This window comes from Saccopteryx bilineata, chromosome 3, assembly GCF_036850765.1.
Source record: "Saccopteryx bilineata isolate mSacBil1 chromosome 3, mSacBil1_pri_phased_curated, whole genome shotgun sequence".
Lineage (NCBI taxonomy): Eukaryota > Metazoa > Chordata > Mammalia > Chiroptera > Emballonuridae > Saccopteryx > Saccopteryx bilineata.
The window spans coordinates 100369844-100393278 of record NC_089492.1 but is presented as its reverse complement, the minus strand read 5'-3'; the positions used below and the strand labels follow the sequence as shown (position 1 = coordinate 100393278).

Sequence of the window (23435 nt, the reverse complement as noted above, 5' to 3'; positions counted from 1 at the left end):
GAAACTTCCTGGGTTCCAGCCTTACAGTGGCGCAAGCCTTGCCTTCTGCCCTTTAACTGCTAAAGGTTAAAAGGCTTTTCTGACCCCCATATGACTCCATCACATAGTAGCTACGTGACCTTACTTGGCATACTAAACTTGTTTGTGCCTCAGTTTCCTCATCTATAAAACAGGATACTACCTACCCCACCACAAAAGTTATTGAGGTAAATGTCACCCACATACAGTGTTTTGTACTAAACCTGGCTCAGATCATGAATTCTTAAAGCACTTACCATTAAAAAACAAACAAAAACACCAATATACCAAAATGCCAAGAGTAGATGTTCAATAAATTTTTAATTGTTCAGTTTGGTTTGTGGAACACATGACCCCCACAGAGAGAAGGGATAGCATCCCACTCTTTAGGTCGATTTTTGTATTGAGAATGGCCTAACAGAGTTTGGGGACTCTGGAAGATGAGACCAAATATCCCACTAGCTATTGGCCTTTCTTCCTCTGGGACCTATCAATTTTTTTATTATTATTTTTTTTAGCGAGAGAGACAGAGACAGGAGAAGGAAAAGAAATGAGAAGCATCAATTCTTCATTGCAGCACCTTAGTTGTTCATTGATTGCTTTCTCATATGTGCCTTGACCCGGAGGGGGGGTTGTCCAGCAGAGCCAGTGACCCCTTGCTCAGGCCAGTGACCTTGGGCTTAAGCCAGTGACCATGGAGTCATGTCTATGATCCCGCGCTCAAGCTGACGCCGCCGGGGTTTCAAACCTGATTCCTCTGCATCCCAGGCCAATGTTCTGGCCACTGCACCACAGCCTGGTCAGGCCCTCTAGGGCCTATCAATTCATGCATGTCCTATTTACTTGATTCCTACTTAATTTGGTCCCATCCTATATTGAGTTGCCTATATAAATACATATCAAAAAGAAATAAATTATCAACATTGTAGGTATCCCAAGTATGGTTTTCACATTCCAGTCATTTTAGGCTCCGTGCAGTGATGAGAAATTTCCTTTCTACTGTCTTTATTCTACTGCCATCCTGTGGCCAGTTTGTGCCACTGCAGCACTGTGGGCCAGATGTAGCCGTGCAACTTGTGTTCACTGTCCTCTTCATGCCCCAGAAGGGGCTCCTTGGGAGCACGGGAGTGCAGTGGAAGGCTCTGCTCAAGTCCCCCCAGCAGGCAGGAGTCTGGGCATGAATCACCAGTCTTGACTTGATTTCTGTTTGATGAACTTTAAGGACACATAGTACAGGGCCATGAAGCCCACACTGATGCCGATGAGGATTAAGTAGATGGCGTAGAGTGGGTACGAGTCCAGGTGCATAGAGTTGAGGATCTGGGGACATAGACATCAGTGAGCTCACTAAGATGATGTTCAGATGGGTGCTCTCTGTACTAGGAGCCCAAGGCCTCGGCTACTTACTTTGTCTCCCGGGATAGGGATGGTGAGGTTGCCGACTGCCAAGTGGTAAATTTGCCCTTTAAACTGAATCTGCATCAGCCCTTCAAAACACCATCGGAGGAAGGACAGGTTGGAAATCCACGCAGGCACTGAGGACAGTGAGAGTCGCATTATCCATACGAGCTAACTCTTTGCTCCTTGCAAAGCATGCCTGGAGAAAGGGTCGTGGGTGGCTCTGCCCTTGGGGAGGCAAGTTCCCTGAAGGAGCAGGGAGAGGATAGGGCAAAGGGAGAAGGGGCTGCTTGGGGCATGGACTAGCGTGGGGGTGAGGGTGGCGAGTGGCTGCCGGGTCACCCATGTTGGTCTGTACGACTCTAGAGAGGAATTAGGTGTCCCTCCCAGCACATTCTCAGCCTTCCAGAGCTGTCGGGCCGCCCCAAACCTGAGACTTCTGAGTGTGTGTCCTGAGCCTGTGGAAGGATGATTGTGGGGGGGGGGTCTGAACCCTGCCGGGGGGGGGGCAGTCAGGAAAGGCCTGGCAGAAAGAGGAGCCGAGGGGGGTGGGGAACGGGGGAACGGTGCCCTTGCAGAGAGGAGGCGTGCAGTGTGCGATGTGGGACCTCAGAGGGGCTGGGGGAGGCGGCAGGGACCGAGCAGCCGCCCCTCCCCAGGAATTGGCACTTAGCAATCTCTCTGCCTGGGCAGGGTTGAGAGGGACAGGGAGGGACCCGGATACAGAGACCAGGCTGCTGTCTCAGCCCTAGGTCTCATGATTGACCAGAGCTGGGGGACAAGGCAATGGGACATTTCAGAAAGACTTGGAAGGCAGAAATGACCTGGCTCACTGGTGCTGTGGAGGGTGAGAGAGAGTCAAAGATGACTTCCAGGTGTCAGCTGGGGTTTATAAAAAAGTGCCATCTACACCCTCTTGTGCAGTTATTCCCTTTGCATGCAGAACAGCTGGCCAGGGCACATGCTTTTTGAATTGGACCTAAATGATAAGTTCTCATCTCTAGGTCAAAGCAGGCTTAAGCCACAGAAGGCCTCAAAAAGCTTGACCAGGTGAGGGGAACAGGCCTTACCTGTCCACAGGTTGTTCAGGCTTATCATGAAGCCCCCAGTCAGGTAGAAGGAGTTGTAGAGAGCATTGCCGAAGAAAGAGGACATGTGGAAGGTGGGGAGCAGGGCGGCAGCGCACAGAGCCATGGTCCTGCAGCAGAAGACCACCAGCCACAGCAGCAGGAAGTGCAGCAGGAAGGGCTCGGGGCTCGGGTGCAGGCTGGCCAGCCAGTAGGTGGGCATCCCATAGATGAGGATGTAGGCACAGTGCTCCGGAAGCTCCCCTAGGATCTGCAAAGAGCAGCCCTTGCAAGGATGTGGAGCCAACGCCTTCATTTGCCACTATTCTTTATAAAGGCCCAAAGAGAGCAGTCCCCCGCAATGCCAGCCTTCCCTCCCGGTGATCATCGGGCTGCAGCAGGTGGGTGAGGGCGTGTGGGACCCTAGAGCCTGGGCTCTCTGCTGGCTTCCCCCTGCAAATGCCCTGTGCTCCCTCTGGGGCGGGTTCGAGCAGCTGCCCCAGGGAGGCAGTGGGGATCTGCTCTCATTAGATCGGGTTTCGTTTCCCCACCCCGCCCGCCCAGACCTGGAGACAGACAGGTGTGGCCTTGAGACAGCCACCTAACTTCTCCGAGCCTCCGCCTCCTTGCAATGAGAACTGCGACACCTGCCAGACCTGCTCCAGGGGCATGGAGGGACTGGAGAGATAAAGTATGCTAGATGTTTCCCACCTTTTCTTTTTTAGGTTTCTGCTGACCAGAAAAGTGTCATTTCTAGCCCACAGCCCTGGCCTCCTGGTGTTTTAAAACAATCTATCAATGTCTCTGAAACTCCCCTGGGGAGTGGGGCATCTCTAACCACAGATGTGATGGCCCCCTGGTTCAGCAAAATGCTTCTCTATAGCGTCTGTCCAGCGCGGTGCAGGTTTCTCTGCCCTACCCTCCACCCGGGTGGGGGGCACTTGCTCCTAGCCCTGACCAGTCACCTTGGCAAAGAAGTACGGGCCAGCAGTGTACATCCCGTCTTCTAGCTCGTAGTAGAGCATGGCTCTCTCCGAGTGACCTACGAAAGGGGAGAAGAGGAGAATGAAACATGAAAGTAATTTGAAGCGGTTCTGTTTTTCAGTCTGTCATAGTACAATTAAAAGTAGTTTATGGCCTAAATGTCTTATTTAAAAAAAAAAAAAAAAAAAGAGGCAGAGCACGACCATCCTGATTTAGATGTAATTCTGTGACTTGTACATTGCTGTCAAGTATAAATCCTGCCAGGAGAGGAATGCCTATAACTCCTTGGTAATTTGCTTCATTTGCATACTAGTATTAAGGCTTGAACTTTGAAAACAATTATCGTCTTTTATTTCACAATCCTAGTGACATTATTCAGTAAACCTGTTTTCCCTGGGAGCCAGAGCAACATGAGTTGGCTTTGGGCCAGTGCAGAGGGTGGCCGACACTGTGTGTTCTGGCTCTTGCACCTCTGGGTCACGGGGAGCTGGGGACACTCACATTTGGCAATGACATCCAGGATCACGTTGAAAGGGATTAGAGCTCCGATCATGAACAAGAGGGCCGCTGTGTCCATGAAGGAGAGCTTGATGGCCCCGTGGCCATAATAGAGGAACCCGATGATCAGCGACATCAGGCAGGCCTCCGCCCCATGGATGAGGAGGGTGGGTAGGTCTCGAAAATCATTAGAAATCTGACGACTTTAAAAACAAAAGAAAGAGGTGCCAAGGGAATGACATACACCCATCCTGTGACCTTGTCCATGTCATTCATCTCCGTGAGCCTCATTTTTCTCATCTGTAAAATCACAGACACACTTCCCAGAGTGTCTGTGTGTTGTCAGATGAACACACTGATGAAAGCATCTGTCTCACGGGAGACACTCAGTAAATGATTGTGTTACTTTTATCGTAGGTGTATCTGCCTTGAGATTTTACCTAAAGAAGTCATTCTGAGGAAATAACTAATCAGTTATGTAAAGAGATATGTTCAAGGATGTTGGCTATAATTACTTGTAATAGTCAGAGCCTAGGAATCGGGCCATCAATATAGACTCTGTGGGTAAATGAGTCACAGCTCGACTGGAATGCTGAGGAAGACCTGACCACGTGAGAGGCAGAGGTGCTATTCTACGTATCCACCCCCACCCCACTGGGAAAACCGCGGTGTTAGGCTTACTCGCTGGCACTGGCCTGATTACTGCGTGAGCACGTGTGTATAGTCTATGTAAGGCTGCAGGTGCTTGCACTCAGGGAGGACTGAGGATTGCCTGCCCTCCACTGTGAGGGTCTGTTTTGCTGTTTGTTTGCCTGAGAAGCGGTTTCCCTGCCTCTTGGCTCATCTGCCATTGGGAGACTGTCAAACGGGAATGGCCCAATGCTTTCTGGCTCTGTAGTTTCTCTACTGTCTGCCGGAATCCAATGTGGACCTGCCTGGCCTCGGCCACTGGCATCACCCCCCCCCAAAAAAAAACCCCCAAATGATTATGGAACAAAAACAATATACAAAAACTCCAGAACAAAGAATAATATGTAGAGCATAATCCTACTTATGTTTTAACATGTTTATGTGCATGGAAACATCTTAGAAAGACACACCAAAACCTGGGTCCGTTTTCCTCTGGGAGCTGGTGTGATGGGGAACCTTCCCTTTCCACTTGGGGTTCCCCTCTATTGTCTGAATTTTTCCTGAGGATCCTACTTGATTTCTAGGATCGTCTGGCCAGTGAGGATATACTGATTTTGTTTAAAGAATAAAAGTAACAGGGATGCTTTGTATCACAAGGGAGAGCTGGGGCCAATCTCAGTGTGCTGGGTTTTTTCCAAATGATTTACCTTTTAAATTCACTTTAGATAGAAAAGGCTTGAGTTGATACAACAGACATTCAGCTGTGTGTGTGTGTGTGGGGGGGGGGGGGATGTGAAATGGCAGATAATTACCGGATCAGTGTGGTAAACTGCTGCACGGGGCCGGGAAACTTGATGGGAGTCGGGAGGTGGTCGGTGTCCCTTGGGGCCAGGCTGTCAAGACGGAGAGAGTGTCATGGGAACGTGAGGATGGCACTTTCCAGAGGGTGCTCTCCACCCCAAGCCACCCGGCCCGCCTCACCTCTTGGAACAAGTGCCCACACCTGGCTCCTTGGCCTCTGCTCTCCACAGGAAGTCATCAAAGGCACGCACTTTTTCCCGAAACAAGACTGCAAGCGACTGCGCTTTCTCCCTGGTGGCCACCTCCTGCTCTCTGCTCTGCCTGTCTATGCTGGTCAGGTCCACTGGAAGCAGAGGATGTGGGGTCGTGGGTGACCTGTCCCTGTACATGCTCACAGGTGAGGAGTCAGTACAAGGCCAGAACATGTTGCTGGTCGGCCCTCGGGGGCTCTCGGCCTGCTCCTCACCCTCCAAGTGGATCATGAAGTGATGGTTAGAGCAGAGAGGGGCCGAGAGCTGACTGGGGCTAGCTCCACCCTGCCAGGCCAGGCCAGGCCACAACTACAACAGCCTGCCTCAGGGCAAGGCTGGTGGGTCAACAAGGGGGCATAGAGGAGGGCCTGTGGGTGCGAACCCAGTCCCCACCCAGGCTCATGACAGGGACATCCTCAGGACAGAGAAGGAGGCACTGGAGCTTCAGATCCAAAGGCCGCCACTGCAGCTATGCCCTGGCTCCAGCTCTAGCTGTCCAAGCAGCTTGCGATGAGGACTCAGCCTCCCAGGTGCATTGCCCAGGTGTGCTGCCCAGGTGTGCTGGCGAGAGAGCAGTTGAGCAGTCTGGACTCCTGGAAGTTCTAGTTCTCACTGTAAGTAATTTGGTTTTTTTTTTTTTTTAATTTTTTTTTTTTTTTTTTTTTTCATTTTAGACAGGAGAGAGAGAAAGACGGAGAGAGAGAGGAGAGAGAGACAGGGGGGAGGAGCTGGAAGCATCAACTCCCATATGTGCCTTGACCAGGCAAGCCCAGGGTTTCGAACCGGCGACCTCAGCATTTCCAGGTCGACACTTTATCCACTGTGCCACCACAGGTCAGGCAGTAATTTGGTTTTTCAAGCAGCCGGCCCAAATGGGAAGAATGTTTTAGCTGAAGGGACCCAGGGACCCAGCAACTATAAATAAAATTCTCACTGCCCACAGGGGAAGGAGCCAGCATGACAAGTTGGAGAAACAGCTGACCCCCTCCCACCTCCACGTCAGCCACTGGGGACACCTGGAGTCTCCTCCTACAGGCTCAGAGAGAGGCACACTGGCCCGGTCAGTCAGGGCCTTCCTAGCCCAGCCTCCCCCAGGCCTTAGGGGGTCGCCCCCTCCATTCCTCCCTTGGCTAGGGGTCACTCTTAACCCCTCTGCTGCTTCCCTCCCATTTTCATGGCACATCTTAGGGCAAAATAATGTCTAGGAGGGTCTTGTAAGTTGCAACATGTCCCCTCCTCAGTGTGCAGGACTGCAGCTCAGGATGCCGGGCTCTCGGGCACCACCAGGCCCTGCACCCCAGATGGTGAGGGTCACCTGCCCCAGAGCTTATAGGCAAGAAAGAGCCCCCACCAAAAAAAAAGATAATAAAAAATAAAAAGAACGCTTTTTTCAGGTCTGTTATAGGCATTTGACTTCTGGTAACCCCACTCTGGGGTTACTGCAGTTCCTCCTGGTGGCCAGGTTGGCAGGTGCCCTCTGCCCCCTTATCTGGGAACGGCTGGCCTACGGATGACACACTGGCAGGAAGCCAGGCTGGCACCGGAGCGCAGGGAGGGAGGGTGACTTCTGTGTGAGGTCACGCAGTGTCAGTGCACAGGGTGAGGGCTGGCAGGTGGAGCGGGTGCCTGTCCGCTGAGGGGAGGGTGGGAGGGCGGATGCAGGGTGGACAGCGTGGACAGCAGGGTGGATGGCGTGGACAGCAGGGCCAGGAGTCGGGGTGGGGGCTGGCGCACTGGCTGGGAACCCCAGCCTTGTACCTATGGCTGTGTAAGGGGTTTAACTCTTTGGATTCCTATCTTATTTGTATGGCTGGAGATGACCTTGGCCTGGCACGGCTGAAAGGGTCAACAGGACACCCTCTTGTGGTGTGGTGCGTAGGGTCCAGTGTCTGCCTTCAAGGAGATGGTCCCTGTCATCATATTTATGGTGAGCCCCTTGCTACACCAGGCTGTCCTGGGAGCAAGGCTGGGGCGCCAGGCACGTGTGGGACAAGCCGTAGCCACTGCTGCCCCCAGCCCTGGTACAGCTGTGAGTGAGGCCTGTCCAGCAGCCACCGTGGGTCCCAGCACTCAGAGTCCAGGCACCTGCTTTCAGGGCAGGCACCTGGAAAGGCAGCTGTCCCCACAGGAAGGAAGATAGTGTCCACGTTTCCACTGAGGGCCACTTGCTGAGGGCTCAGGGCCCTACGCAGAGAAGCATCTCTGGGCTGACAGCAATTTTCAAATCTAAAGATGCACCGGCCAAGACCACCAAAAAGGCCGTGAGCTGGACTGTGCCCTGGGCACCCTGATTCTGTGGGTACAGCTTTTACATTCCCTGGAGGTTTCCCAATCTCAAATATTCTGTTTCCACACACAGAGTGTGAATAAAGACCACAATTCTAGAAATTAACCCAAACTCTCTCTGAGTATATCCCTTCCGGTTTTTCTCTATTGTGCACACAGGGTGGCTAGGTCAGAAGCTGTTTTTTTCATGCCCTTATTTCTAGCATTTGCTGCTTGGCCAACAGACCACATCTCCAGCCACTGAGCCCACCCTTATCCTCGGCCCTGCTTTCCGGAACCTCCCCACCAGGCTCTGGGCGCCCCGTGCACCGGGCCACGGGCCTGGCTGGCTCACCGTAGAAGTCAGCGGGGTTGCTGTAGCGAGGACAGGGGTAGCCAACCGCCGTGAAATACTGGACCATGTGCTGGGCTGCCCCCAAGTAGATGGTGGTGCCAGATGTCATCAGAAGGACCAAGTCAAACAGCCTGAAGATGTCTGACCGAGGCTGGTGGAGGGAGATGAGCACCAGCCTGTTGCCTTTGGCCAGCCTGGACAGGGTTTTCACCAGGTTGTGGGCCGTGAAGCTGTCGAGGCCAGAGGTGGGCTCATCCAGAATGAGGATGCCTTCCCGACGGAGAGAGGACCCAGGTAAGTCAGCAGGACTCCGGCTGGACCAGGCCAGGTGGGCGACACAGGCCCCCCTGCCCGCCCGGCACCCCAGCCCTCACCGGGGTTCCACAGGAGCTGCACCCCGATGCTGACTCTCCGCCGCTCGCCCCCCGACACGCCCCGCACGTAGGCGTTCCCCACGCGCGTGTTGGCACACTGCCGCAGCCGCAGCTCCGCGATCACATCGTCCACCTGAGGACGGCAGGAGCAGGGGTCAGAGGCCACCTCCGGGGCCGCGCTCGGGGCCAGGCCTATTTTGCACCGAAGTATAAAACACCTGCTCCTCCGGGTGGGTTTAAAGCTCCAGCCTTCGTTTCCCTGATGCGCAGGTTGTTCCCGGTTCCGCCCACACACCCTGAGCGCTTCCACCTACCACACCAGGTATGGGCAACGTGGCCTGTCTGGGGGCAAGACAGGCTCCCTGCCCACGCGGGGGACCACAAAACAAGTAAACACATACTCATCACACATTTTGTCACCTGCCATAAAGGGAACCAACGGGGCCGAGATGGCCCACAGAGGGCCACAGGGCTTTCAGGGACGACTGAAGGGCTGGGCTGAGCACACGGTGGGTGGACTTTCCCAGATGGGTGGGTGGCTGGGCCCGATGGCAGGGAGGGAGGGCCCCCGAGGGGAAGGATGTCGTGGCTTCTTGGGGTCACCGGGGTCAGTGAGTTACCCTCTTGTCACGCTGGGCCCGGGAGCAGGTTCTGGGCAGGCGCAGCTGGGCAACAAAAGCCAGGGTCTCGCGGACAGTCAGGTTGGGGAGCAGCTGGTCGTGCTGGCGCACGTGGGCCACAGACTTCCTCACCAGCTGGGGTGTGCTGGGCTGCCCGTTGATCCAGATTTCGCCTGACTTAATTTTGCCACCGTGTCCTCGCCCAGTGATCACATCCAGCAAAGAGGCTCTACCACAACCTGCGAAGCCACCGGAGACGTCCCTGAGGTCAGGGTCCTGCGGGGGCCAGCCGGGGAGCCACCCTGCACTGCTCTGTCCTCGCAGAAGTGGCCGGTCCCCAGGGAAGGGGCGCAGCACCCAGCCCTGGAGGAGGCAGCCCCAGCAGCTGGAGCTCTGAGCCTTCACCCACAAACGGCTTGAGTACCCATCAGGGTGCTGGAGGCACACTGATGCCGGGGTGAGGCCAGGTCCGCCAGCGGCTGAACGACAGGAGAAGGGTGGAGTCTGACGGCCCCAGACCTGCCTGTGCCTGGAGTGCGCGCCCCCTCCTTCGGGGGCAAGCCTGGTGTTAACTGCACCAGGGAGCTTAACGATTTCGGGCCGGCAGATATGCCGGCAACATTTCATCATTCAACTCGTTTGGCTCAGAAGCTGGCTTTGTGGGAAGGACTAATTTGGAAAATTAATAGGGTGTCTTTTAAAAATGCAGAAGTGAGTCTATTTTCAGAAATAAGGGAGGAAAAAAAAGAGAGAGGTAATAGATGTGGAAATGATTTAAAAACTACAGCACCGTGTTCATGTGTTCGGAGTTTCCACCTTTTACATGTTCTAATTTTTGTCAGTGATCCTTCTTACTCTCTCTAAAGACAAACAGTCCATTGTACACAAATTAACACCAGTGACTGTGATCGATCTGGGGAAGTAAGTGTCAGATTGCAGCAGGATTCCAGAAAGCACTTTCTTTGATGGCCCACTAAGCTGTGAAAGGGAACTGGGCTTCTGGGAACACCTTCTTGCAAACAAGCTGGAAAGAGCTCTGTCCATTCCCCCCCAGGTGGGGTTTTGGTTTCCTTACTATACATTTCTCGTAGAGAGCAAATTTTTCAAGTTGTTTCCAAACAAGGAACATGCCAGTACACATCATGGAACAACTCCTTGCCGCAGCCAGTGCCTCCTGCAGGCAGCCCTACGGCCCCCGTGCATAAACAAAAATCAAGAAGCTTCCGCAGGGAAATGTCTGCATAGGGATCATGAGTTTCCACGGTAGAAAGGGACCTGCACCCTATCTCTTGGGTGGACCTCCTTTAAGGTCCCGAGAGCTTAGGAGACACAAAATAGCCAGGAGAGAAACCAGAGAGGTGGCCTCTGCCCTGGGCCTTGCTCAGCCTTGAATATCACTCCCGGCTCTGGGAGCACAGGGGACTTTGCCAATATTCACAGGGATAGTGGGATTCCCAATCAGGGAGGAGAAAGACCACATTTCCTAAACAAAACTTTAAAGAGGAGTAGGTGGCCTTTCTAGCGACTGGGGAGACCCTCATGAACCTAGAGAAAACACCTGGCATTCAAGACCCCCATAAAATGGCTGGAATCTCCAAAGCAGTAAACTCACTCATTGGAGAACACACAGCTTCCGCACTGCTGATTCTATAGAAGAAGATAAAATGCCTGGGGCTGTTCTATTTATTTTATTTTTTAATGACAGCCAGACTTTTTTTGTGTGTTTGAGTGGAGTAAGTCACAGGAAGTATTATTGATAAATCTTTCTGAGGAATCATCTTAATCATTTCAGCGAAATAAACCTGAAGCTAAACACACCGAGCCCAGGGTCAAAGGCCCTGGAGAGGGCTCAGTGTCACCTCTCCAAACCTCACTTTCCTCAGCCACAAATCAGGAATGCTAACAGTTATCGGGCTGTGTGTAGCAAGGATTAACCATCATGACTCTCAGGCTTTGTGGAAGCACCTGTTAAGGGCCCATGTGTCTCCTCGATGTTTAATTCATGAAGAGAAAGCAGACAAAACAAGAAAAGCCACCCGCAGTGAGAAACAAAAATAAAATTGGCCTATATCTACTTTTTTCTTGTTTAGATCAGACTTGCAGGGACAGGGCCAAAAGCAGGTAGGACTTGACCTGGGGGTTGTTCCAGTTACAAAGTACATTTAGACACGTTTGATCTTTGGTTGGGCAATAAACAGAACTTCCCTATCCAAAGATTGTAAAAATTTGGAGATGATGTTCAAAAAGTTGAGTAATCTGTCCTTCTGGAAATGATTAATTAAAAGGTATAAAGTGCTATCTCTAACACTATGTAAGGGAGAAATGCCTTTATCTGAGATTATAATCAGGAGACCAAAGTTCTAGTTCTGGGTCTGCATGAAATGTATGTCCTTAGGTTGTGTGTGGGGCCGGGCGGGCGGAAGGAGATCACTAGAAAGATTGAGGGCTCTTCTGAAGATGCTTCCAAAGAGGCAAGGAGAAGGAAAGGTAGGAGACAATGACAGGAATGAACACTATTCTCTAGCCCCCCTCTCAGCCCTGTGTTCTGCAGTAGCCAGCCCGGCCTGTGGAAGGGACCATTAGGCACTCCAAGGGTCTGGATCCGCGCAGATGGTGGGAGGTTGCGCTCAGACGCGGAGGGGCTGTGTCTACCCGCTGCCTGACCATAACCGGGAATCTGACTGTGGGGGAACCATGAACGCTCCTGTGGAGGAGGAGCCCCCTGAAAAGGACATTCACTTCTGAAGCCGCCGGATGACCCTGGAAAGGGTTTTGCCTGGTCTCAGTCCAGGTGTTAAGAAGCTCTGGCTGCAGCTTCAGGAGGCACACCCCAACGGTTCTCAGCAACTACCCGAGAGCTGTAAACAGAGGGGCAGAGATTTGAACCCAGGCCTGTCTGACCCAGAACCTGTGCTGTCAAACACTCTGCTAGAGTATTCTACTAGTCAGTCAGGGGTTCTGAGAAGCATTCATTTGTCCAAGGGACCATTCTGCCCCCCGCGGCCCCGCTCTTTGCCCTCAGCGGTACCTGAGTTCCCTATGATGGCCAGCATCTGCCCGCTCCTCACTTTGAAGCTCAGGCTCTGGATGCCCAGCTCACAAGAGTCCTTGTGAGATGTCCAAGGCATCTTGAACTGAGCCAGCTGCTCAAACCAAGGCACCTGGGAGGCCATGTCCACCTGTGGGGAGACATCAGAGGTTCCTCAGAGAGCCGAATGGCTCAGGAGTTTCAGTAACTTCTGTTCAGCCCACATCCTCCTGAGGGGCTCCCCCAGGGGTCCACCGAACACGGGGGCTGGAGCCCACCACGCTGAGAACCTGAAGCTGCCAGTTCCAAGTCTGAAGGTAACACGCGGAAAACATGTGCACCAGCAGGACAGAAATAAAACTACAACGTGAAGTTAAATGATGTCTTCACTCAATATTAATAGTGATTTACTAATAATTTACCAAAAGTTTACTGTGTGAGGCATTGTATTCGTCAGTTTATTTGCACGATCTCATTTTTAATCTTCATTGCAAACCTTTTACATGGGTATGATTATGATCCCTGTTCTGCAGATAAAGCTCAGAGCAGTTAGTAGCTTGCTCACGGTCATATAGCTAGCAGGTGGCAGTGCAGAGGAAGGTGGTGGCATGGATCATTGGCTTGTCCTAACTCAGCCCCACAGGCCGGCAGAATAGGGCCTCGGAGTTTCACCCTCCCAGGCCCCACCACATCCCACCTGGCCTGTGTCCATGGGGAGTTGTGGGAAATAGATTTTTTTTTAATCTTTTTTATTTTTATTTTCTTTTTCTTCTTATTTTGAAGCTGGAAACGGGGAGAGACAGTCAGACAGACTCCTGCATGCGCCCGACCGGGATCCACCCGGCACGCCCACCAGGGGCAACGCTCTGCCCACCAGGGGGCGATGCTCTGCCCCTCCAGGGCGTCGCTCTGCCGCGACCAGAGCCACTCTAGCGCCTGGGGCAGAGGCCAAGGAGCCATCCCCAGCGCCCGGGCCATCTTTGCTCCAATGGAGCCTTGGCTGCGGGAGGGGAAGAGAGAGACAGAGAGGAAGGACGGGGTGGGTGGAGAAGCAAATGGGCGCTTCTCCTATGTGCCCTGGCCGGGAATCAAACCCGGGTCCCCCGCACGCCAGGCTGACGCTCTACCGCTGAGCCAACCAGCCAGGGCTATAGGTTTTTTTTTTTAAGTGAGCAGAGAGGATCCACCCGGCCACCCCCATCTGGGGCCAATGCTTGAATCAACCATCTATCTTCAATGCCTGAGACTGATGCACTTGGACCAGCCGAGCTATCCTTAGCACCCAGGGCCAATGTTCGGACCAGTTGAGCCCCTGGTTGTGGGAGAAGAAGAGGGAGAGAAGGGAGAGAGGGAGGGAGCGAGAAGCAGACGGTCGCTTCTCTTGTGTGCCATGACGGGGGACCAAACCCAGGAAGTCCATCACCAGGCTGACACTATCCACAGAACAAACAGGCCAGGGCCAAAATAGAGGTTTTGAATCTGACCAGGTTTTGAATTCCTGACAGCCCTCAAAAGGCACTTGAACTCTTAATGTTTTATTAGCTCCAGTGACAGTACATTTTACAAAAAAAAAAATAATAATAAATCTACATAAAGTCTGTAGTTTAGTTACTAGCATTGTACCTAACATTGTTAATGTCTTAGTTTGGTACCAGTGCTGTGAGTTAGCAAGATGCTAACATCAGGGAGAGTGGGAGGGACAAAGGGTAATGGGAACTCTACAACTGTTGCAAGTTTTTCTAAAATCTAAAATTATTTCAAATTAGAAAGTGAATAAAGAGTTTTAGAGACTTTAACCCCACAGGTTCGCACAATTTGCTTCATGTTTTAACAAAGGTCTCCTCTATTGATGCCTCGAAACCTGTGGCTGTAATAGTGGAGCTGAAGGAAGTCTCCATGGTGCTCGCACCCATCGTGGGGGGAACAGCGTGGACGGGCGGTCTGTGGGAGCAGAGGGCCCCTTCCCTCCCACCGAGGGCTGGTTGGGCCTTCCCTGCCCTATCTCCCCACCTTGTTCTTAGGTGTGCCTCTACCTGGTAGTTGAGGCCTCGGACCTCCAGGGTGTTAGATTGGCCACTGTAGGTGAAGTACAGACTGTTGTCGCTTTCGGAAGAGAACAAGCTGTCCTGGAGGCCCTGCAGGGAGACAGGACAAGGCGAGGGGCTCCTTCAGAAGCTGCAGAAGACGCAGGAGAAAGCAGAGGGGGACACCCGACGGTGACAGCAGCAGCTAGGGTGGTTGACATCCCAAACTGGCAAGACATGGGTTTGGGAAGGTAGAATCCAAGAGCTCTGAGGAAACAAGCTTCGATGAGGGCACATCTGCTGTTCCCTGCAGAGAGAGCTTTGGGGCTCCCCCCAGGGCAGCTCCTGCCCCAGAAACCTCAGCGGCTGGCTGGCGGAGGGGGAACCATGGCTGGTGCTATGGTGGACAGGCTCTAGTCTCTGCACTGGAGGGAGCCTGTGACCCTCTGTGTTCTGGGAAAACCTGAGGGGGGGGGGAGTGAGTGGGGGGGCGGGGCACTGGCCTTGAACTTCCTCTCAGTATCTCCTGATGCCAAATAGACTTGACATACCCAGCAAGTGAGAGGAAAACGGCTGGTCAACAAGCTAATGCTCAATGTTTGTGAAGACACCATCCTTAGAAAACTTGCATCTTATTTTGACTAGGAGTTTTGCACAACAAGGCTATTCAAAATGCTGTTGGGAGATTTCAAAGAAAGTCCCTTCTCTTCTTCCTCCTTCACCTTGTTGCTATTTTTGTGGGAGTGGTGCTATATTTGAATGCACATCAAAAGAATCAATGTTTTGTGGCATCAGCTGATACCTTTGAATGATATTAATCATCTGCAGATCTGAATTCCTTCTATTTATCAATTCAATCATTTACTCGTTGAGGCCTATAAAAAATACCTGCCTAGTAAAATTTCAGTTTTTTAATGCATTCAAATTTTTTTCCCATTTCTATAGTGCAGAGAAAAGCACATCTTCATGAATGAGTTTCTGTTGACTCTGGTTGTCTTCCCTCAGAGACGCCTTTCCCACCCAATGCATTCCTTCAATCAATCAATCGATCGGTCGATCAATCTAGCATGAAACCATGACAGTGAAAAGGACAGTCTTTGAGAAGCTTAGGTTTCAGTGGGTAAGACAGGTGGTCAGGCTGGGGCCAGACAGGCCAGGCATAGAGGCAGGCTGACCTCCAGCATCCACTCAGGGTTCATTTTCTTTTTCTTTTCTTTTTTTTTGCATTTTTCTGGAAGCTGGAAACAGGGAGAGACAGTCAGACAGACTCCCGCATGCGCCCAACCGGGATCCACCCAGCACGCCCACCATGGGGCAACGCTCTGCCCACCAGGGGGCGATGCTCTGCCCATCCTGGGTGTCGCCATGTTGTGACCAGAGCCACTCTAGCGCCTGAGGCAGAGGCCACAGAGCCATCCCCAGCGCCCGGGGCCATCTTTGCTCCAATGGAGCCTTGGCTGCGGGAGGGGAAGAGAGAGACAGAGAGGAAAGTGCGGCGGAGGGGTGGAGAAGCAAATAGGCGCTTCTCCTGTGTGCCCTGGCCGGGAATCGAACCCGGGTCCTCCGCACGCTAGGCCGACGCTCTACCGCTGAGCCAACCGGCCAGGGCAGGGTTCATTTTCATGATGTAAAAACAATGGGCTGCATGGGAAAATAACATGACTTAGGATTTATGTGAAAATAACACCCCACAGTCTTTGTCACAGCCTCCATGTAATAGTGAAGGTGAGAGGTTCTTGGAAAGAACATTCCAGAGCAATGGAGGTGGACAGAGATAAGTACAGGTGACAGTCAGCTGCAGGCCCACTGTGAGGAGGCCCCGGACTTCTGAGAGAGTATGGGGACAGCAGACCATCGCTACTTACCTTGTTTAATGCTAGAGCTATTACCATAAAGATCCTAAATGATACAGAAAAATGTGGGAAAGACTAATTCAGCAGAAGTGCTACCTTTGGGGAACAGAGGCAGATACCTAGGGATGGGGAGGGGCTAGGGTGGGCCTTCAGAGCTCTTGGCAGTTAGTGTTGAGTACATGCGGGTTCACTAGTCTTTAAACTGAATTGTCTGAAATATTTCAAAATATGTTTTCAAACTGAGAGAGCTGCCCAGTGAGGAGAACACCTACTGGACCCCAGGTGGAGGTGGTGGAGGTAAGTGGTGGAGAGGGGCCCCCTGGGAAGACCGAGAGCAGATCAGAAAGCTGGGGGCCCCAGCAGCCCTGACCCTCACTTGCCACCTCCACCACCAGCACTTGCATTGCCTGGTTTTACCATTAATCTTGTTAAATTATCAGAAATTCTATCAATTGCTGAGAGACTCATTTGGGCTAATATGCATCCTATTTGTTTGTTTGTTTTTAAACAGCAAATGCTTGCAGGAAGGATATTAGTCAATGGGTACAAGATAAGAGTTAGCTCAGAAATTGCTTCTGCAAACAAACACTTGTCTCTTCCCAGGTTAGACTTCCTGAAGGGGGTGGGGCTGCTGAGAAAGGGAAGTTGGACATTTTGGAACCTGGAGCAATGTGTGAAAGTGATTTGGAGCATGGAGGGCTTCCACTCTCCAGGTAGGTGGGTGGTCTGAGGAGGTGGAGGGTGTGGAATTAGGAGGAAAGAGGCCTCAGGACAGAGAGAGGGGAAAGGAAGGGACAGGCACGTGCTCCCTGCTCCTCGGCTTCCCCTGCCCCTCCCCCTGGGCAGGCTGGGGCAGCCCAGAGCCCAACCACCATCAAGGGACGGCGCCTTCGGGAGCACAGCTTTCAGAAGAAGATCTATGGCTTCTGTTCCATTTGGAAATATTTTCCTTGGCTCCCAGGAAGGATATGTTAGAGTCTTCCTGAGGTTTTGACAAACTCTCTGTATTTTTCAAATACTTAAATATCTATTCAGCTGACATCTTAATCAGTATGACTGTCAGAACATCACTTGGATTTCTGACAGGTGACACCCAAAAAAGCAAAAGTAGATTTATTTGTAGGTAACCAGGTCGGCTCCTGCTGGGCTACCCTGTAATTTCTCCTTCTATTAACTCCTGATCACATTCATGAGTCAGAAGCATAAAGAGGAAGGAAACAGGGAGCACAGAGCACAAGGCCCTGGTTCTAAGACAAGGAGCCCGTGCCCAGGACAAGTAGTGACGTGCTGAGAACTCATGCCTGAGAACTCACACAGAGCTTGTTCTTGGATGAGGCGAGGAGCCCAAGACTTTTCTAAAATGTCCAGATCAGACCTCACACATCTCTGCCCTGAGGCCTGGGCCCCTCTCTCCCACCTCTGGTCATGATCCTGCACATGGACTGAGGACTCCGTGGGCTCAGGGCACTTGCCACGCCAGGTTCCCAGATCCCCAAAATTTCTGGTGCGGATGGCTGCAAGCCCACTCTCAGGGTCTGTGTGAACTTTGTTCCAGGCCCATCCTCAGTACTGCCCAGCTGGGCACCCCAGGCCAGAGGGGCCTTTGTCTGTGGAGAGTGTATACGGAATGTGGGTGGGCGGGAAGGGTGTGTGAGGTCACACGTGGAGCTGGGGGTGAGTGGTGAAGGGGGACAGGTTGTGTTTTGGGCTGCAAGCTGGTTTCCCCATGCTAGCACATTCTAGTGGCCCCTCCAAGGAGTCCTAGAGTTTCACATTTACATCTGGCATTCCAGGTGTGGGGAAGGTATAAGAAGGTAAGAGGATAGGAACTAGTTTTATTTATCAGATCTTAGCTTGGTTAATAACTTTCCAATATCTAGATGTATGAAATGCAGCCCTGTGTTCTGGTTCTCTTGCCACCTTGAGTAACAAGATTGGAGAGAGCAGAACTGGAAAGGCTGGCACCCCTGCGTGCACTCCAGGGTGTGGGCTTCAGGCAGTTCTTTGCCTCCCAAGCCGTGCTGGCTGAGCTGTCAGACCTTCTGGGCAGAAAGGCAGCTAGTACTGAGTTTACATCCTACTCAGGCTGTGAGCATTGCCTTCCTGGCTCCCGGGAGTCATTCCTGGTGGGGATCGCCCGTGGGGTGTTCCCAGAGCAGGCGGGTCATTTGCTGTAGCTTCAGAGCTCACAGGAATGGTGGATGCCTCGGGCCTGACTGCAGTCAGCAACTCAAGGCCAGCCCAGGTGGCCTGTGGCCTTCCCTGCTGCGTGTGGAGTCCTCAGTGAGCCTTGTCGTGCCCTCCCCACTCCCCAGAGCAGGCAAACACAGAAAGGTAGGGGTTGGGGAGGCAAGGCTGGAGGGGGGGGATCTGTTTCCTTTCAACCTTCCCAGTGAGCCTCCTGCTTCAGACCCCGCCCACACCCCACATTTAGTCAAAGGCCCTTTTGCAGTAAATGTTTCTCTTGTACAATGGGGGCAGAACCCTTGGCCCCCAACCTCTTGGCCCCTGGATGCCGTCTATTCTTTCCAGCTCTCTCTGGGATCTTACATTTGCCTGCTGTAGGCATATTCTGAACGTAAATTCTGATGTACCCAGAAACGTCACCCGCCATCCTGTCTCATCAGTTTACTGCCACTGAGATTCTGCGCTCACAGCCACCCAGGCGAAGGAGACGCTGCAGAGTCCTTGCCGTGTGTGGGCACATTTCTGTGATGGAGTCTCAGTTGTAAAAGGCTGGGTCAGCCTGGGTCACCAGCAAGAACATCAGTTCTCTATAGAAGCACATCTCGGGGCAGGAAATGACCTTGGAGCACCAGCTCCTGACCCCTGGGTCTGCCTCCTTCAGCCCTTTGTTGCCCAGGAAACAGAGTCCTGCTGCCACAGTCTCGGTCCCTGGGGCTCAGTGAGGGCAGAAGGTTGCTGAGGGAGGACACAGGGTCCGGTTCACCCCCACCCACCGGGACGGGGGTGTCTCCCCATCGCTCACCGAGGCATCCTGAGGAGCAGCCTTGGTCCACAGCCCTCCGTCCTCCGGGGATGCGGATGTCTCAGCCATGGGGCCCAACAGTGTCTGTGTTCTTTGCTGCTGATTCCTTTGAACCTGAGCTGCCACCTGCCAGTGCCAATGTTTCCTTTCTGTCCCAGAGCCGAGCAACCTCTGGCCCTCATTTGATGAGCTCCCGTCTGTCTCCCAGCATTCCACTTTGGCAAACCTTCCCACAAACACAGAATGTGTGTCCTGCCCACTGCCAAGACAATATACACACGCTGGCTAAAGGTACATCAGATAATGGCTGCGGTGACCAAACCCTGCCCTGCTGCTGGGAAGGCCTGAGGAAGGACTCCAAGGCCGGTGAGGAGCAGGCAGGGCGGTCTGCTGCTGCCTCCTCAGCTGAGACAACTCCAGGGAGGGTCAGGCATCAGAAAATTCTCCTGTCTTTGCAGCCTCTTGACCATGAGTGAACTCCCTGTGGGGTCCTCAGGACTCCAGATAAGCAAAGGCTCCCAGAGCTTGTCAGAACAGGTTCCTGCAGCCGTGTCCAAGCCTCAACACAGCCTGGGCATCCTCCATGCCTCCTACACCGTCAGGTAAGGCGGGCACGGCCCAAGATGACAGTGCTGCTCACCCCTCTGCTGGCTTCCTCCCTAGCAGGGATGTATGCCAAATACAGCCCCTGAGCTCTGCCTCCTGCTCCTTCGCCCCTCGCCCCTTCCCATGAGTCCCCCTTGTGTTTGACCTGTTTGATGTGGATGGAGAGGGCCTGGGGGAGAGGGGATGCTTGCAGTACGAGGTGTAATGAGGGAATAAGCGGTGTCCATTTTGCTGTCTCCCAGCCAGCCGGAGAGAGCCGGCACGCAAGGCAGCTGCCGGGCAGATGTTTCAGAGGTGATCTTTGGTCACTACTTGCCAGGGTCTACAGGGAAGGACACTGAGACTAAAACATACTTAGGTACTTGTCCAGAGACAACTGGGCTGGAGCAGAGCTGGTATCAGTGCTGGGGGACAAATGTGTGGCCCCTTCCAAGATCCCACTCTGCCTCTTCCTCTTGGGGTTTGCTTTCAAGCCGCCGCGTCGGGCCCTGGTGGGGCATTGCATCTCGTCGGCAGCAGTGGAACAGGCAGATCCTCAAAGATGTCTCCTTGTACGTGGAGAGCGGGCAGATCATGTGCATCTTGGGGAGCTCAGGTAAGCTTGAGGAGGAGTGCTCTAAAGTCTCAGTGAGGATTCAGAAAAGGCTGTGTGGCTTAATTTGAACACCACATCGAGGAAACAGGTTTAAGTTGTAGCAAGAAGTTTGTAACAAGTTTAATATTAAATAAAATCTAATGACATGCCTGACTGTGAATGGAAACTGGTACCAATGTGAAATCTTTAGAAAGATCCTTAAAAAAGAATAAGGCCTAACAAGTAAATTATTCCATTTTCAAAGTAAGCAAAGCTCCTAGCATAGCGCCTGGCATATAGGGCTGCTCTATAAACACAATTTCACTGATCTGTACCCTGTCTAGAGACAGGAAAAGGAATATAATGAGCACAGGGATGCCCATTTATTCCCCATCTTCATTGGTCCTTTTTAACCATGAATATTTCAAACATACAGGCAATAATAGAGAATAAGAGGATGTTCATGTTCTAACTTAATCTGGTTTTATAACATACCATATTTGCTTCAGATCCTTTTTTTAAATGAATTGAATATTACAGATTTCACTGAGACTATCTATGCGCCCATTCCCCAGCTCATCCTTCTTTTCTTTCCGGATAATTGCACTTGCGCCTGAATAGTGTCTGTGTTTGTGTCCCTGCATCAGCCAGTCCTTGTCCTGAGATGGTGTAGCCTCTAGAGATGCAGCACCTTGTGGCTGCGTCTGTGCCCTGAAGGCAATGCCCTGTGAGGGTCACAGCTGTGAATCCTCAGCAGCTGCAGGATGGGTGCATTGGCCCTAGGAGGAGACCTGTGGGACACACCACAGCATCCGCTACACTACTATCCTGCACATTTTAAGGTTGAAAGATACTGACAAACTGGCTTCTGAGAGGAGCCTCTTGTTTGAGTTCCTGCTTGCCAATTGTCGACATGTCCTGACTCTTCACTTGCATTACTGTCTTTAATAGAGATGGGTTATGGAAGTAAGTGACTAAGTTAAATGTGGTCAGCCTCTTTCAATCTGAGGAGTTAAATCCGTAGCCACTCCCCTGCCTACAGCAGGTGGACAACTGGATGACAATGGCAATGTTAAGATTAAATGAAAAGCAAATGGTGCTCGGAAAATTAGCCAGATGCAAAAGAATGAAACTAGATATTACACCTTATTCCATGTACAAAAATTAATTCAAAATGGATCAAAGACCTAAATATAAAATCTGAAACAATAAATTACATATATACAAACTTATAGACGTTGGTTTTAGAGAACATTTTATCAATTTGACCCCAAAGGCAAGGGAGGTAGAGGCAAAAATAATGGGACTATATAAAATAAGAAGAGTAGCCCTGGCCGGTTGGCTCAGTGGTAGAGCGTCGGCCTGGCGTGCAGGAGTCCTGGGTTCGATTCCCGGCCAGGGCACACAGGAGAAGCACCCATCTGCTTCTCCACTCCTCCCCCTCTCCTTCCTCTCTGTCTCTCTCTTCCCCTCCCGCAGCCAAGGCTCCATTGGAGCAAAGTTGGCCCAGGCTCTGGGGATGGCTCCATGGCCTCTGCCTCAGGTGCTAGAGTGTCTCTGGTTGCAGTGGAGTGACACCCCAGATGGGCAGAGCATCGCCCCCTGATGGGCATGCTGGGTGGATCCCGGTCGGGTGCATGCGGGAGTCTGTCTGACTGCCGCCCTGTTTCCAACTTCAGAAAAATACAAAAAAAAAAAAAAAAAAAAAGAGTGTGCACAGGAAAAGAAACCAACAAAACAAAAAGGAAACCCACCAAATGGGAGATAATATTAGCAAACAACAGCTCTGACAAGGGGTCGATATCTAAAATATATAAAGAACGCATACAGCTCAACACCAAACAAAAACTCCAATTAAAAAATGGAGACATGGCCCTGGCCAGCTAGCTCAGCAGTAGAGCATCAGCCTGCCGTGTGGAAGGAAGTCCTGGTTTTGGTTCCCTACCAGGGCACACAGGGGAAGCGACCATTTGCTTCTCCACCCCTCCCCCTCTACTTTCTCTCTGTCTCTCTCTTCCCCTCCTGCAGCCAAGGTTCCAATGGAGCAAAGTTGGCCCAAGTGCTGAGGATGGCTCCATGGCCTCTGCCTCAGGTGCTAGAATGGCTCCTATTGCAAGGGAGCAATGGCCCAGATGGGCTGAGCATCGCCCCCCTGGTAGGCGTGCCAGGTGGATCCCAGTAGGGCATATGCAGGAGTCTGTTTCTCTGCCTCCCCACTTCTCACTTCAGAAAAAAAAAATGGGGAGATGACCTGAACAGACACCTCCCGCAAGAAGACATATAAGTGGCGAACAGATACCCGAAAAGATGCTCAACTTCACTAGCAATCAGAGAAATGCAAATCAAAACTACAATGAGATACCACCTCACACCTGTTAGAATGGCTATTGTCAACAAGACAGGTAATAACAAGTGTTGGAGAGGCTGTGGAGATAAAGGAACCCTCATTTGTTGCTTGTGGGAATGTAAACTGGTACAGCTGTTATGAAAAACAGTATGGCAGTTTCCTCAAAAAATTAAGAATAGAGTAACCATGAACCAGCAATCCCTCTCTGGGTATCTACCTGAAAAATTGAAAACATTTATTTGCAAAGATATATGCATGTTCATTCCAGCATTATTCACGGTGGTCAAGACATAGAGAAAACCAAAGTGTTCATTAATAGAGGACTGGATAAAGAAGATGTGGTACATATATACTAGAGAATACTATTCAGCCATAAAAAAAAGATGAAATACTGCCATTTTCAACAACACAGATGGGCCTTGAGAATATTATGCTAAGTGAAATAAGTCAGTTAGAAAAAGCTAAGAACCATATGATTCCACTCATATGTGGAATATAAAACTGAAACTCATAGACATAGACAACAGTGTGGTGGTTACCAGAGGGAAGGGAGTGGGGGGTGATAAAGGGAGCTAAATATATGGTGATAGAAGATGATTGGACTTCATAGAAATGTATACTTGAAATCTACATCATCCTGTTAACCAATGTCACCCAATAAATTTAATTTTAAAAAGCTTAAATGAGAAGAAATTTACTAAGACTTCCACTTTCCTGAGATTTCTTGTCTGTTTCTATTTCCAATTTTAACCA

General features: G+C 51.6%; 2 protein-coding genes across 8 annotated transcripts in view; one reads left to right on the top strand and one right to left on the bottom strand.

Moving 5' to 3' along the window:
* Nucleotides 1-320: 320 nt before the first annotated feature.
* Nucleotides 321-19396, bottom strand: ABCG8 (ATP binding cassette subfamily G member 8). Of its 3 annotated transcripts, none has more exons than XM_066267017.1 (13): nucleotides 19156-19396; nucleotides 14323-14424; nucleotides 12290-12440; nucleotides 9262-9500; nucleotides 8642-8774; nucleotides 8268-8537; nucleotides 5577-5739; nucleotides 5408-5488; nucleotides 3969-4168; nucleotides 3449-3525; nucleotides 2487-2754; nucleotides 1426-1553; nucleotides 321-1338 (listed from the first exon to the last, which is right to left on the bottom strand). In XM_066267017.1, exons 1-13 carry the CDS (start codon nucleotides 19222-19224, stop codon nucleotides 1201-1203), a joined length of 2019 nt encoding a protein of 672 aa, XP_066123114.1. In that variant the 5' UTR covers nucleotides 19225-19396; the 3' UTR covers nucleotides 321-1200. The 3 variants fall into 3 exon arrangements, with proteins under 3 accessions (XP_066123114.1, XP_066123115.1, XP_066123113.1); XM_066267018.1 differs by having other exon boundaries at nucleotides 2487-2769; nucleotides 19156-19356; XM_066267016.1 differs by lacking the exon at nucleotides 19156-19396 and having other exon boundaries at nucleotides 2487-2769; nucleotides 14300-14417.
* The window catches only part of ABCG5 (ATP binding cassette subfamily G member 5), a 30930-nt gene continuing 24244 nt past the window's right edge, over nucleotides 16750-23435 (top strand). For 2 of the 5 annotated variants that reach the window (XM_066267012.1, XM_066267010.1), the window contains exons 1-3: nucleotides 16750-16879; nucleotides 19614-19757; nucleotides 20235-20356. In XM_066267012.1, coding sequence (XP_066123109.1) covers nucleotides 16836-16879; nucleotides 19614-19757; nucleotides 20235-20356 — 310 coding nt within the window. In that variant the 5' untranslated portion in view covers nucleotides 16750-16835. Of the gene's footprint in view, nucleotides 16880-19320; nucleotides 19758-20234; nucleotides 20357-23435 lie in introns of those variants that run through there. The other 3 variants (XM_066267014.1, XM_066267013.1, XM_066267015.1) reach the window with 3 other exon arrangements.

Bases quoted from the DNA above. Each gene is read 5' to 3' on its own strand.
- ABCG8 (XM_066267018.1), bottom strand. From the start codon at position 19,224: ATGGCTGAGACATCCGCATCCCCGGAGGACGGAGGGCTGTGGACCAAG. The intron at 9,501-12,289 runs GTACCGCTGAGG...GTGGCTTCGCAG, and splicing joins GGCCATCATAGGGAACTCAG to GTTGTGGTAGAGCCTCTTTG. The intron at 8,538-8,641 runs GTGAGGGCTGGG...TCCGTCGGGAAG, and splicing joins GCAGCTCCTGTGGAACCCCG to GCATCCTCATTCTGGATGAG.